Consider the following 13,511-nt stretch of genomic DNA (forward strand, 5'->3'; position numbering starts at 1 on the left):
GATGCAGTAATTAATGCAAAAGGAGGCCCAACAAAGTACTGAGGACATAATACAGTACATTAACACACTTTTCAGAAGGCCAACATGTGTTTAAGATCCTTTTTTTATTGGTCACATGAAATATTCTAATTTTGTGAAATCCTGGATTTGCAAGCAGCATAATGCTGCTTATTAAGGTTTTCACAAATTATTGAAATAAATGGACTTTCCCTCGATATTCTAATTTTTTGGCACATACCTGTAATTGTGTGAGTAATATTCAATTGTTCTTGATTTCCTGGTTGTTTAGCCTCTACTGCTGTTCCTGATTCTCTCCAGTGCTGCTTTGTCCTGTTTTTAGGTGCCTTTGATTTGCTTATATTGTGCTGTGTAAAATGTAACGTTCTGATGACGCTACTTTTATAATCCTTGTGTGTATCGGTCCTAATGCTTTGTTGCCTTTATGTAACTTTTTATTTTAAGACTAAGTGTTCTTTGTTACTATGTACTTACGTATGCATGCGCCGCACGGAGTGGCAGCAAGTTACAGCAGCTGTGTCCTCGTTGTGTGTTTTTTCCTGTGTTTCTATGACGTTCTGTTCTTATGCGTTTGTTCTTATGGTGTTATGTTAGCTGTTCTCTATTGCTGCTGTAACACAGAAATTTCCCCACTGTGGGATCAATAAAGTACCTACCTACCTAAATAACTAAACAACATTTTTCAAAATCACATTCTTAAAACAGCTGTTTATCACAGAGGAGAAAAGATGGAATAAAAAAAATACATATATCACAATGTTTAATGAATGAAACATGAGAACAATCTTACCAGAACAAATGGTAAAATACAAATTTACACAGCAACAAAAGACAGAATAAATCTTATCCTTCTTTCCAACTTCCAAAAAAAGCTCAGTCTGATAGCATCATTCCAAAACTAATTGAAGTGTCATGTGATATACAGAGGGAGAGTTTAGAAAATTGATGATCACATCCTCTATCGTGATACTGGAGGTAATCAGAAGAGGTGATGAGGAGCATTTTATGGGTAACGCCACAGCAGGAAATGTCTGACACCCAAGAAGCCGGATCAAAGTTATTGAATAGTGTAGGAGCAGGTATGTCTGTGGACAGTCATTTACCATGCTGTGGACAATTTGAAATTGTTTCTGAATCACTTCAAAACAACTATTATCAAAGAGCTTCCCACTGCCAGCACTGTTACACAAGCAGTCATAAATACAAATGGCTTTAACAGAATAGAAAAAGTCATACATTTTATAATTGGCTTTGAATGGCACAACTAGTGCATGGATGCAGGAGAGCTCAGTGAGTGAAGAAACTGCCCTTCAAGGCCTAGAGATCAAGGCACCTCAAAAGTAATCATGTGTCTTGCAGGAGTATCCTCAGGCAAATCCCAGTTCCCCCTTTTTTTTTATCGTTCCTTGGTCCTCACTCAAACAAGAATGTCGATTCAGTCTGCCATGATGAAGGACATTCCAAAGGTCTTATTTCTGCTCTCTGAGTGAAGAGGCTGCCTGGAGGAGCTATAATTGAGGATACACAAGTACATCCTTTACAGAAGTCTGTCTGATGCAATTAAGAGAACTGGGATTTACCCAGTGCGACAGTGCAGAGTGGTAACTCTCTGGTCAGCTAGTAAATGTCTCACCAGACCCTGGCCTCAAGGTGGGTGATTGACCGGGGGACAACTCTGGAAAAGTGATTTACCTAAATTGATCATATGATTTTTGGAAAAATATTTAGATGATATAACAAGTGTGAAGAGAGGAGGTGAGTGTATGTCTGGTGGACTGTTTCAGGAACATCTCCACAATCTAAGAGCAGTGCTCTTCAAGCCACAAAGAAATCCATAACAGTTCAAGTCCTTTACTGTAGTAAAACAACACGAGAGAAGATGCCAGGAGGCTCTTTGCCATCGCCCAGAGCTGCACGGAAACCCTCCTGTTGCCGAGCTCGTGCCACTTTTGCAAGTGAGAGGAAAGACCGAGGCTCTGTAATGGCCAGATCACTGATAGCATGCCGATTCAGCTGAATGCTGCTCTGTACAGAGGAAGAGAGGAAATGTGTTACATAAGTAGAATGAACCAGTAGCATTAGAGAGGACTAGTATAATGCTGTGACATTTAACACAACTAACCTTGATGAGGTTGTGCATAAGGACGGGATACTTCATGCCATGCTCTCGGGATGCTGCTGCAATGCGTGTAATCCAGAGCTGAAAAAAGAAAATACAGCATAACAAAAACAATAAATGTCATCTAAATACATTATCATGCCCAAGTAGTTAATTATGTGTCACTGTCAATCATTTTTTGCAGGAAAACATCATTCTGACACACTGCAACTGGAACAAGGAAGGACAGCTACAGTTTAGTAAGTTGCAATACAGACTGCAGCAGTGGTCCCCGAACTTTTTGACTTGTGACCCCCTAAAATGAACCTCTGTTTGTGATTACTAGTCACAGGGCATGGTCTTAGTGGAGACATGACTGGTGAGTAGTGCAACTAAAGACTGATTTTTATAGTTATGAGAGAGATTGTTTTGTTTACAAAAGTTCACAATAAATTACAAAACAGTTTCACGACTTGTATATTTTCCCCTTCCTGTACCAAAAACAAACAGAACCGTTGTACCCGTGTGTGTGAGAGAGATCAGGTGCTGTAATACACACTTACACAACATTTATAAGTTATTCCAGTCAAAATGTGATTTGACAGATTTGTTGTTGAAGACGTATCATTTGTGTCATACCTTTCTCATGTTACGTTTCTTTAGCCTCCGGCCTTTGGTGGCGTAGAGGAAAGCCCTCCTGACGGCCCGCACAGCCAGACTGTAGCACCGGTTCTTTCTGCCTCTGAAGTGCTGTGTAAAGGACCAACAGAAAGTCGACCACAACAGAAGTCAAGTCAAGATTTTTATTTGCCATATATGCATAAACAGACAGTCTAGGCATATAGGAATTGTTGTGCAGATCTCCTCTGGAGTCAGGCAAGGAGGCAAAAGCCAGAAAGAACACTTAGTCTTACATAAAGGCAACAAAGCATTATAACCGCAATACACAAAAATAGGGTAATAGTATTTTCCCCAGTGACCTGCAAACTATCATCATTATGCTGCTAAAGTTAGATTTGAATGATGATGTAGCTTTCCAACTGTGCGCCAAGACAACCAGGCACAGGGACAGTTTCTTCCCCATCATCACTCTGATGAACACTTGACCCACGACCTGTAAATATACGTTGTACAGACTATACAGATCCGTACAGGTCTCTATTTTTAAGTACTCCATTTTTATTCCCATTTATCTAATTTCACAATGTCTGTCTGCATTGTTTACAGCCTGTTTATTTTGCATTGTTTGTTGTTGTTAATACTGTTTATTTTGTTATACTACACAACCTTATGTTGGTTTACTGTTCACTTGTCCCTTGCATGGAGACATGCACATTGAGAGCGGCTGTACCAGAGTCAAATCCCTGGTGTGTCCGACACACCTGGCCAATAAAGCTGATTCTGATTCTAGAACAAGCAGCACGGGGATCATCTCTACTGTAAAATATAGGCGAATCCCTTTCTACGTTCGTTTAAACATCACTTCACTTTACAACATTATAATGAGACGTTTAGAGTAGAAAGTTTGGGAATAGGTTTGCCTATTCTGCTTCAGGAAATAACCTCGACCTTACCCGTGCATGTTTGAGGAGTTCTTGCACTTTCCAGTATCTGTCAGGTCCCCGGTTTCTGATCCAACAAGACAACGTCAAGAACACCATGTTTGATTATCAGCCTCCCTTTGATAGAACGAAAACACGGAATTAAGTGACCTTAACCTAATTCCACATGCGAGGAGACGATGTGATGCGAGAGCAACCCACACCGGACGCCGTACCACAACTGACTAGCGGAACTGGGTACGTTCGTTTTAAAACCCAGAGCATCCGACGTGTATCTGTTCATCCTCTGTTTTCTGACAGGAGTAAGCCACGACTTAGTCTGCAACCCAAGGTGAATCAAACGAACGAATTTATTTATTGCCGTTGATGAGTAGCATTTGGATAGAAAACAGCGAAATGGAAGACAAAAGAAAAAATGTCGCAATCAAATTGCAAACAATTCATTCTCGTCTTGTCTGTGTGTGTGTGTGTGTGTGTGTGTGTGTGTGTGTGTGTGTGTGTGTGTGTGTGTGTGTGTGTTTGAAAAAGGGAAACGTCGTGCTACAAAATACGCGCTCCCATTCGAGCAGTGACGTAGGCGCGGTGGATGCTGGGATAGTAGGCAGTGGAGGTCAAAGAAACTCCAAAATGTCGGTGCTTGGTGTCTCGTCCTTGAGTCGCTGTGGGCTTTTGGCGCTCCGGTCCCCTGCAGGAGTGGTACGTTTAAGGTCTTTAAAATAAATAAACAGTTTCAATTAGCTGCTGTTGTCAGTTGCTGTTCCTGTCACGTAGCCCCGTCGTTTCGCATAGACTACATCCCCCTTTGACAGCGAACGGCTCCGTCTATGCTCTGAAGGCCATGGTGGCGTAATCCAAATAACAAGTTAGCTTCACTGTGTACTGTAAAGAGACTCAGCAACAACTTCTTAAGCATTTTTATTTCTTATATATTGGTTGGTGTGTGCTTAGCTTTACATATAGCCCGTAAGTATTTATGTAAACCTCTAATATGGCAGGTGGAGCTTTAGTAAAACTCGTAAACGTTATTTAGCTAATTGTAGCATAATAAGTAAAAACAATCTGGACAAAATTGATGAGTTTACAACTTGACCCCCTGTAACAATAGAGCCAACAGCGTAACCTACATGAAGGATGCCTAGTGTCTGTAAATGAGCAATATGCTGGTTTGATCGATCAGATGTGAACATTTTCTATTAACTATTGATTCTGTATAATTTGTGTGTTTGTGTTACTATGTTGTTTTATTTCTGTATTGACCTTATTCACTTTAGTTTTTTCCTTGTAACGTACTTTGGTCAACCGGATGTTGTTTTTAAAGTGCTATATAAATAAATTTTGATTGACTATTTTTCAGCATTTCATAAACGAAACGATTAAAGGCTTAATTGAGAAAATAACCGGGTCAGCAGTGGATAATGATTAGTTGCAGCCCAGTTGTTTCCTAGTTGCGCTAGATTTTAGTATCAAAATCAGAAGATCCAATGATATTTATTAATGACTAAAATTACTCCAAGAAAAAGCAAAACCCCAAAGTTTAAAACAGAAAATAAGATGACATATATATTATCAGACTAATAGGAACATTAAGTAATGAACTGTCATAGCCAGCACAGGGGCATTGGAGAGGAAGAAGCAAAGAGTTGCTTAAATTGTCATGTTGTCACTGTGAATGCATCACGGAGCCATGCAGGCATGTTCTGTGTAATGTGTGCCGTAAGAGTCATGCTTCTTTTCTGCTTGTCCATGCTGTCAGGCAGTGCGGTATGCCCAGACAGCAGCAGCTCCAGTAGCACAGCCCAGAATAAAGAAGTTTCAGGTGTATAGATGGGACCCAGACACTCCAGGAGACAAACCCCGCATGCAGACTTATGAGATCGACCTAAACAGGTAGGTGCAGCTTTCCTCCTTTCAGTGATGAGGATGGGGAGGGCCAGTACTTGCTGCATCTGATCTTTTGTAATTATAAGTATTTTGAATAGAAATGCTATTTGTTCTTGCCAGTGATGATGATATGTTTTCTGGCTCTGGTCATGTTCTCTTGCACTGATGGAGTCTTGCTGCTTAGGGTTCTGAAAGCAGTACCCAAACCGTTGAGAGGGCATGATTATTGAACTGAGACCAGCGTTTAGGTGGATTCACACAGGTGGCTCTGACAGCCTAGCATATCCCCAGTCCTCATCCTTCATCTGTTCCTCTAATTAGTTTGGAGAGACCCTGTACCACCCACTTATATCAACATGGCACTGCTGGCAAAACGTAAAAATGCAATAACACTAGGATTTGGTTTGGTCTACATCACAGGACATATCAGAAGTGTCTCCTTTTATACTGTAGTGTTTTAAAAATGACTCACTGACTGGTTGTGTTATTCTTTATCTAGTTGTGGCCCAATGGTTCTAGATGCATTGATCAAGATAAAAAATGAGATGGACCCCACCCTGACCTTCCGCCGTTCCTGCAGAGAAGGTCAGTGACATGGAAATTGAAGTGTGCCACCAGAATAATTATCAACCTTTCAAGTTTGTTATTAGAGATTAATTTAATGCAAGGTTTTGGTAATTTGCTTTATAGATGGTCTTTTTAATGATTACTAGTCCTGCAGGCCACTGGGCCTTCAGTCATGAAAGACAATGCTGTGAATCTCCACTTTTGTTTTCCGACAGAAGTATCTGTTATTTCACCACAGTGACAAAATACTAATATTCAGTCTGTTGGTAGAAAAGGTGCTTTGTCTTTAGATTGTCCTGTCTCAGAAATGATTACTTTTTTATATCTTGTAATTTCAGGTATTTGTGGGTCCTGTGCAATGAACATTAATGGAGGAAACACACTTGCTTGTGTCCTCAAGATTGACACCGACATTAGCAAGCCATCTAAGATTTACCCTCTGCCACATATGTATGTGGTCAAGGACCTGGTACCTGTGAGTATAAAGCACTGTAAATAAAAAAAATGGATGAACCACCATGACGTCACTTATTGGTTTTCTGAAGTGTGGCTTTGAAGCTCAAGTTGGGTCGTTGCCATATTGGTAGTGCTTCACTCTACCTCCTATGCCTAATGAAAAAATAGGCCAAAAGGTGGCGTGTGAGTGGAGCTCGCTAGACAGCTAGTGACTAGCCACCTATGGCGGAACCCTCCTGCCTTTCACTCAGTGCGGTTACGTCCTTAATTAATGAGGAACTTTTAGTCTCAGCATAATTTAAACGGCCGAGTTGTCTTTGAAGGGGAAACTAGCTATGGAGACCACAACTGTTAACTTTATTTCTGCTGTAAAGTTGGGCATTTTAACATGGGAGTCTATAGGGATTGATTCCCGTTTGGAGCCAGCCTCAAGTGGCCATTCAAGGAACAGAAGGGTTTAACACTTCCCCCAATTTTTAAAAAAATAAACAACGTTACGTTAATCACGCATTTTTAGGATTGTTGGCATGAAAATCCAGTTTCTCATAATCACATTTCAGAAGCATTTTTTAGAGTTTTTTTTTTTTAAGTTGTGTATGATGACTGTGCAATCATTTTGCAGGATATGAGTAACTTCTATGCCCAGTACAAGTCTATTGAACCCTACCTGAAGAAGAAGGATGAATCAAAGGAGGGGAAAGAGCAGTACCTGCAGTCTATGGAGGACAGAGACAAACTGGTACACTGCTGGTTTGATTTGTCATTCAACATGCATAGACGATGGGCCTTCTGGCACTCAAGAGTCACACTAAATGCCCTTTCTTGCTTTTGGCCTGTGTAGGACGGATTGTATGAATGTATCCTGTGCGCCTGCTGCAGTACAAGCTGCCCAAGTTACTGGTGTATTGCCGACAAATACCTCGGACCTGCTGTTCTGATGCAGGTGTGTGTGTGTGTGTGTGTGTGTGTGTGTGTGAGAGAGAGCGCATAAACACGTTGGATGTTCTGAATCAGCTTAAAACATGTCCATGTGTATGAATAATAGGTACATATCCTGTTGTCTTCCAGGCTTATCGATGGATGATAGACTCCCGAGACGATTTCACAGAGGACCGTCTGTCCAAGTTGCAGGACCCTTTCTCTGTGTACCGCTGCCACACTATCATGAACTGCACCAGTTCCTGCCCCAAGGTAAGCTGTCAGCACACATTTGCATCATCACAGCTCATCACATGTATCTTTGTGCAGGCCCTCCTCACTCCTTCAGTGTCTGGTGAAGATTGAGGATTTCCATCTTGGTTTCCATTCATCAGATATCAGTGGTTCTTATTATTCTCTCCTCATCGTCTCCTCCTCCTCCTCTCAGGGCCTGAACCCAGGAAAAGCGATAGCTGAGATTAAGAAGATGATGGCCACATACAAGGAGAAGAAGGCAGCTGCTGTCTGACACCTCAATTCTCTTTTTCTACACCACTTCCATCCATGATTAAGTTATATTGATTTAAGACAATGTTTACTGAGCTCTGATTGAAGTCCAGTACACCTTTCAGGCCCACCACCACACGCTAAAGGCAACAGAGTCGGTTGTAATGAAGGTGTGTGTGTGTGTGTGTGTGTGTGTGTGTGTGTGTGTGTGTGTGGGTGGAGCTTGTAGTGTTACACAAATATACGTGTACAGTGTGAGTGCAGGAGAGAGAGTGTGTGTCTGAGTCTTACATGTTCCAGAACAGAGGTGTTTATCTCCACTCTACTGTGTGTGTGTTTGTACCCTTGGGAGTCACAATGCTGCATAATGTTGTGGTAAAAACGAGGCCTTGTCGTTTGCAAAACATTTTTCAGCTTGTTGCTTTTCAGCTTAGCAGCTGGTTCACAGACATACGGTGTATATCTTCCCTCAGATCTTCCAACATAACAACAGCACTTGTAGTTTTGTTGTAAAATAAATGTATGAAATGCCTGCCTTTGTTTTTATTGGTTATTATTTGCTGTCTTTGACTCCTACCATCCCATCCACCTACAGTCACCATAACTTCATCACTGTTACATGAAGCCTGACACAAAGGCAGATGTTTGCGTGGATGTGTGTGTATATGTATCACAATATTTCATCATGTTTTTTTCCAGGTTGCATATTTTTAGCATGTACTTGCAGAAGTAATAAAACACTAACACAGAAAGTTTGTGAAAGAGGAAAACTTGCAGTATAATGGCATTTATTCCACAGACACTGATCAGCTTGTACATCTCAAAGGATGCAAATGGTTTTCTGTTACTTCATTAAATCACCTGAAAAAAATCAGCTAGACTAAAATAGATACTAAACAAGGGTGATACACAGATTCTGTAACATGGACCAAACTAAACTACGATGGATTTGATATAAGTAATTTACAGCAGTTTCAGGTTGGCTACAACTATTATACATGTACTTAAAGCTCAACCTGGGAACCTGACAATGGTAGGTTGTGTGGCAGTGATTCAACTCCGTTACCGCCTATCAATATCTGGTCATCAATATGTTTTACACTGTTGGCCTAACCGTTTTCGGCCGAACCCTGATCTTGCGGGTCTCCACCGCGGGCTGGAGGCCGGGACACGGGGAGGAGACTCCGGATACGGGGTGGTACAATGCTGCGAGGTCCTCCCGCAGTCGGAGGACGCACAAGAGCAGAGGACAGTCGGAGCAAACTGAATCAAGGTTGGTAAGATACTGAGAATGGTCTTAGCATAGCTGTTTAACACCTTGGTTAAGTTGTACCTGCATTTTTGTTGATGTTTGTGGGATCAGGTAGGTTAAGCTACAAGACTTAAATAGAACTGTGTTTGTGATGAGGGTTATGGAAGAAACATTATGAGATGATTGTGCACAGATTGTAACCCAAGTTCACGTTTAAAGGACATAAATTAAGTACCCCAGGCGTTTATTAGTTCACTTAATGTAGGCGGAAAATTTGTGGCTAATTTGCTTGAAAGTCAGTGTCTGCTGGGAGCTGAAGGGACTACAATAGAAAGAGGGTGCCAAGAAGGAAAGCTACCCCAAAATAATAATAATAACTAAAAAACAAAGGAAATAATTTGGTTGTTTCCAGACGATGGAGGTCGATGAGAGTACTTTTTGAATTTTTTATTTCTTTTCCATTGTTGCATTGAAAAAGCTATAAAATAGATAACAGCAGTATAACCTCTTCTTGTTGTCCTCACAGGCTGTGTGTGTGTGTGTGTGTGTGGGTGAAGGGTGGGGATGGAGGGGATAAGGGGTCTCTAACTGGGAAAGGAAGGACTCATTGGGGAGAGGGGAGCTAATCGTTCCCAGATGTGTGCTGTGAAAACATATGGTTTCCCATAGCCATAGTGATGCACAAGAAGAATGTGTGTGTGCGCGCGCTAGTACTCTCTCTCTCTCTCTCTCTCTCTCTCTCTCTCTCTCACACACACACACAGATTTATTCATACACGTGCAGAATTCATGCAAACACTGTTCCTATCATGCGTTGTGTCCAGTGTGGCCTCACAAAAATCCTCATGCAGTTGCACAGAGAAAACTGAAAGGTCCACAGTGTAGAGTGAGGAAAAAGCACAAATGAACTGTTCATGTTGCGTATATGAAGTAGTCTGCAGTGCTGCAGCAGAAGAGCATTTATCATTTCCACAGGGTGGAAAAGTAGTTTGCTCAACACTGCAGGAAAGAAAGTAAGGTACAGTTTTTACTGTATGTAGCTCTTTCACAGTGTTTCATTGACAACATCAGAAAAAGTGACGACCTGGTTTTCAGCTCTTGATGTCGTCAGTGTTCATGCTTTTCTGTCCACATGTCATTTTGACTCAACCTGAGAGGCTCTTTTGCATAGAGGAGTGAAGAAGAAAGAAAAGGGGCAAAGAAGAGGGGGAAGAGTTTGAGGAAATGACCAGTGAAAGTGACAGTAGGGAAATGAAGCCTGTGGAGATAGGCAGAGAGAGGGATGAAGAAAACTCAGAAAGTGGGGTGGGGTGGGGTTGAGGGGTCCTCTGTTTCTTTTCTTGGAATGCAGCCTCGAGACTGTCTGCCTCAGCGAGGAGAAGTAGGAAAACAGAGCAATTGTTCTTAGGAAGAAAGACGTGCCACATTCTTGCTGTTAGTTCCCTCCCCCCTCTTTTTCTTGCCATGGCTGTTTGGGGCCAGTGGAGCTGGGGAGGAGGAAGAGGGGTGACAGAGCGCAGAGGGAGGGGAAGAGCAGTGGGTCTTGAAAGGGTGATGGAGGGCAGGGGAAAGAGGAGATAAGAGTTGTATCCAGCACCAAGAAGTTCATCCCCTCATGTTGTTCTGTTCCGATTGTTCACGCTCTCCTCATCTCCCCTCCAGTGTTAAGCCAGTCTGCCTTCCAGAGTGACCATGAGAGGCCTCCTCCTCATCTGCATGCCAGGTAACTGCACTGTATTCAAGATCAAAGATTTGTATTGTCAATTCACTATATGTGTAGGACATACAGAAAATCGAAATACCGTTTCTCTCTCGCCTAGTATTGAATGCCATACCATTTAGGAAACTAAAATAGAATAAAAGTAGAGTAAAAATAGAATAAAAAAGAATCAAAGTCAAAGTGATTAGGATAAAACTAAACAGTACAACCTAATAGGCTATGACACAAACCATGTACAATCAGTGACAGTAGTGCAAATAATAAGGAGATTGTCAGATGGTTGTGAGATTGAGATGCACATGGACAGTAGTAAAAATGACCAACAGCAGCAGATACGACGGTAAAAGCAGTCACAACAAGAAGGGGGAATGTAGTGGGTTTGTGCAAAACAGCAGAGGTAGTCTTTTTATGTTCTGTGGTGGGTTACAGACCAGGGGCAGAGGGGGAGCGGTAATGGACAGTATTCAGAGTCCTTGTGGTGACTCATTCTCTGCCCCTGCACTTCACTCATCTCCTCTTCTCTGTGATTTCTTTATTTGTCTAAAATGTCAACAGTTGTGCTGTTTGTCCAGGCCCAGCAAACGCAACCGCCTTCATATTTGGGTGAGTTCATGATTCCAGCTCAGCATCAGGTTTATATCAGACCTCTCGGGGGGGGGGGGTTCATTCCATGTCCAGAAAACAGTTTCTTCAGGAGAATGCTTAAGACAGAGCTATGAGTTGTTAGTAGTACATGCATAACATACAAATTAGTAGCACCAACACAGTCAAAGAGGTATTTTTCAAAAGGTGTATTTATTTGCTTTGCCTTTAATTACATCTCTGTTTACAGTAGTATTTCAATCATGATAGCTTCATAAAATTCTGGTAAATCTGCTGAATTCTCCTCCTGTTAAGAGTCATGTTTTCATTTGTAAACCCATTTTCCATGTGCATATCAGATTTCGAATTGGAGGCAGAACCCACAGAGCCTGGCCCTCTGGGTAAGGAAGCCACAGAGATTAGGACAGATAATTAGTTCCTTATTTTGAGTGGAGTAATGACTTTTCTGGGTGTTTGATTTTCAGATTGCAGAGAGGAGCAGTATCCCTGCACCAGACTCTACTCTGTTCACAAGCCGTGCAAGCAGTGCCTCAATAACCTCTGCTTCTACAGGTAAATGAGCAGCGCACCCCAAAGTTAACACCCAGTCATTATCTCTTTTGTCTGTCAATCAAAAAGTCTCTGACGTTTGTAGGACAAATACACTTATAAGGTTAGGGCAAGGATTTTTCCTGTTATCAATGTTTGTTTGTCTGTTTTTCAGTACTTCCCAACATCCCCATGTTGTCCTCCCACACTCCACCATGCCATTTCATTCTTACAGGAGACGTAAATCTTTAAAACGGGTTCTAAATATATAGTTTATATCATAAATGCTAATGTTACTGAAACACGTAAATTGTACATTTGTTGGGGGACAGTATCCAGCTGTGGATTAGTACACATTTGGTGCTCTGCAAAGTATCTACAGCAGCAGGACTCTGTGCATGTCACAAATAATGATTTGGCTACACAGAAAACACTTGTTAGAAGGTTTAGTTTATTGTTCATCTTAATCGTTTCATGGGACATGCTGGCAATATAAAAACGATGCATTTTAGGGTGAACTACTCCTTTAACATCACCGGCACCTCACACGTGACCCCTACATGTTTTCATTCAGTTTGCGACGGGTGTACGTCATCAACAAGGAGATCTGCATGAGAACTGTGTGCGCACATGAAGAGCTGCTCAGAGGTGGGTTCGACCTACCGTGTGTATTTGTATGTTTCTATATGGAGACTTGTTTTTAAACTGTGACTCCTCTCTGTCTGTGTTTAGCCGACCTGTGTCGTGATCAGTTCTCTCACTGCGGTGTGGCGGCGCTGAGCGGACAGTGCGCATCACTAGGAGGAAGCTGTGGGAAGAGCTGTGGTGCCTGCTGAGTGAGCACTGAGATCCTGCTACTTTTCTACAACTCGTCCACAGCCTTACTTTGTCCTCCTTCTCCCTGTCTCCTCTCACTCTTCCTGTGCAACACATTACTCTTGTGCAAAAGGCACTGCATTTGAAGATTTTTGTCTTTTCTGTGTATATGTATACTCCAAAGAACATTGATGATTGTATGAACCACTGGTGCTATAAAATCATCACACTGGTGCTATAAAAAGTTAACTTTTAGAGATGCACATAAAACTGCAGAACATCTTTTTCTTAAATTTTGGCATATTGTTTCATATTAATCTCGTGCTTTGTGTCTCTTGATATGTTACTGCGCTTGTGTTGAAAAGCAGTCATGGTCGCGATGATGAAATCATCAGTGGTGGCTACTGTGCACCAACATCAGACAAAACTATTCAATATCCAGCTGTCAGCGGTCTCATCGGTGATGATCAAGAGACGTATGAAGAAAACAGGTGCCGAGAGACCTCAGGTTTTTGTACTGCTGCCACCTGGACCTGGGCTTAACAACCGAGCAGCAAGCTTAAATATGATCCAGTGGCAACGAAT

The 13,511-nt window shown here is 41.8% G+C and overlaps 3 protein-coding genes across 5 annotated transcripts; 2 read left to right on the plus strand and 1 right to left on the minus strand.

The window, feature by feature from the left end:
• Nucleotides 1-1,407: 1,407 nt before the first annotated feature.
• On the minus strand, nt 1,408-3,793 carry mrpl20 (mitochondrial ribosomal protein L20). Its single transcript, XM_020607844.1, has 4 exons — nt 3,691-3,793; nt 2,756-2,866; nt 2,141-2,218; nt 1,408-2,043 (listed from the first exon to the last, which is right to left on the minus strand). The coding sequence occupies exons 1-4, from the start codon at nt 3,775-3,777 to the stop codon at nt 1,870-1,872; spliced, it is 450 nt and encodes a 149-aa protein (XP_020463500.1). The 5' UTR covers nt 3,778-3,793; the 3' UTR covers nt 1,408-1,869.
• A 32-nt stretch (nt 3,794-3,825) lies between these two features.
• sdhb (succinate dehydrogenase complex, subunit B, iron sulfur (Ip)) lies at nt 3,826-8,569 on the plus strand. Its single transcript, XM_020607843.1, has 9 exons — nt 3,826-4,009; nt 4,207-4,374; nt 5,432-5,565; nt 6,059-6,144; nt 6,465-6,601; nt 7,205-7,321; nt 7,424-7,525; nt 7,651-7,773; nt 7,949-8,569. Exons 1-9 carry the CDS (start codon nt 3,845-3,847, stop codon nt 8,027-8,029), a joined length of 1,113 nt encoding a protein of 370 aa, XP_020463499.1. The 5' UTR covers nt 3,826-3,844; the 3' UTR covers nt 8,030-8,569.
• A 467-nt stretch (nt 8,570-9,036) lies between these two features.
• mfap2 (microfibril associated protein 2) lies at nt 9,037-13,497 on the plus strand. 3 transcript variants are annotated; one of them, XM_020607771.1, is made up of 7 exons: nt 9,037-9,280; nt 10,922-10,982; nt 11,535-11,582; nt 11,921-11,962; nt 12,047-12,134; nt 12,685-12,758; nt 12,843-13,497. In XM_020607771.1, the coding sequence occupies exons 2-7, from the start codon at nt 10,952-10,954 to the stop codon at nt 12,944-12,946; spliced, it is 387 nt and encodes a 128-aa protein (XP_020463427.1). In that variant the 5' UTR covers nt 9,037-9,280; nt 10,922-10,951; the 3' UTR covers nt 12,947-13,497. The 3 variants fall into 3 exon arrangements, with proteins under 3 accessions (XP_020463427.1, XP_020463430.1, XP_020463428.1); XM_020607774.1 differs by lacking the exon at nt 9,037-9,280 and adding an exon at nt 9,307-9,370; XM_020607772.1 differs by lacking the exon at nt 9,037-9,280 and having other exon boundaries at nt 10,589-10,982.
• The last annotated feature ends 14 nt before the right edge of the window (nt 13,498-13,511 follow it).

Source organism: Monopterus albus, unplaced genomic scaffold (genome assembly GCF_001952655.1).
Source record: "Monopterus albus unplaced genomic scaffold, M_albus_1.0 scaffold89.1, whole genome shotgun sequence".
Taxonomy (NCBI): Eukaryota; Metazoa; Chordata; class Actinopteri; order Synbranchiformes; family Synbranchidae; genus Monopterus; species Monopterus albus.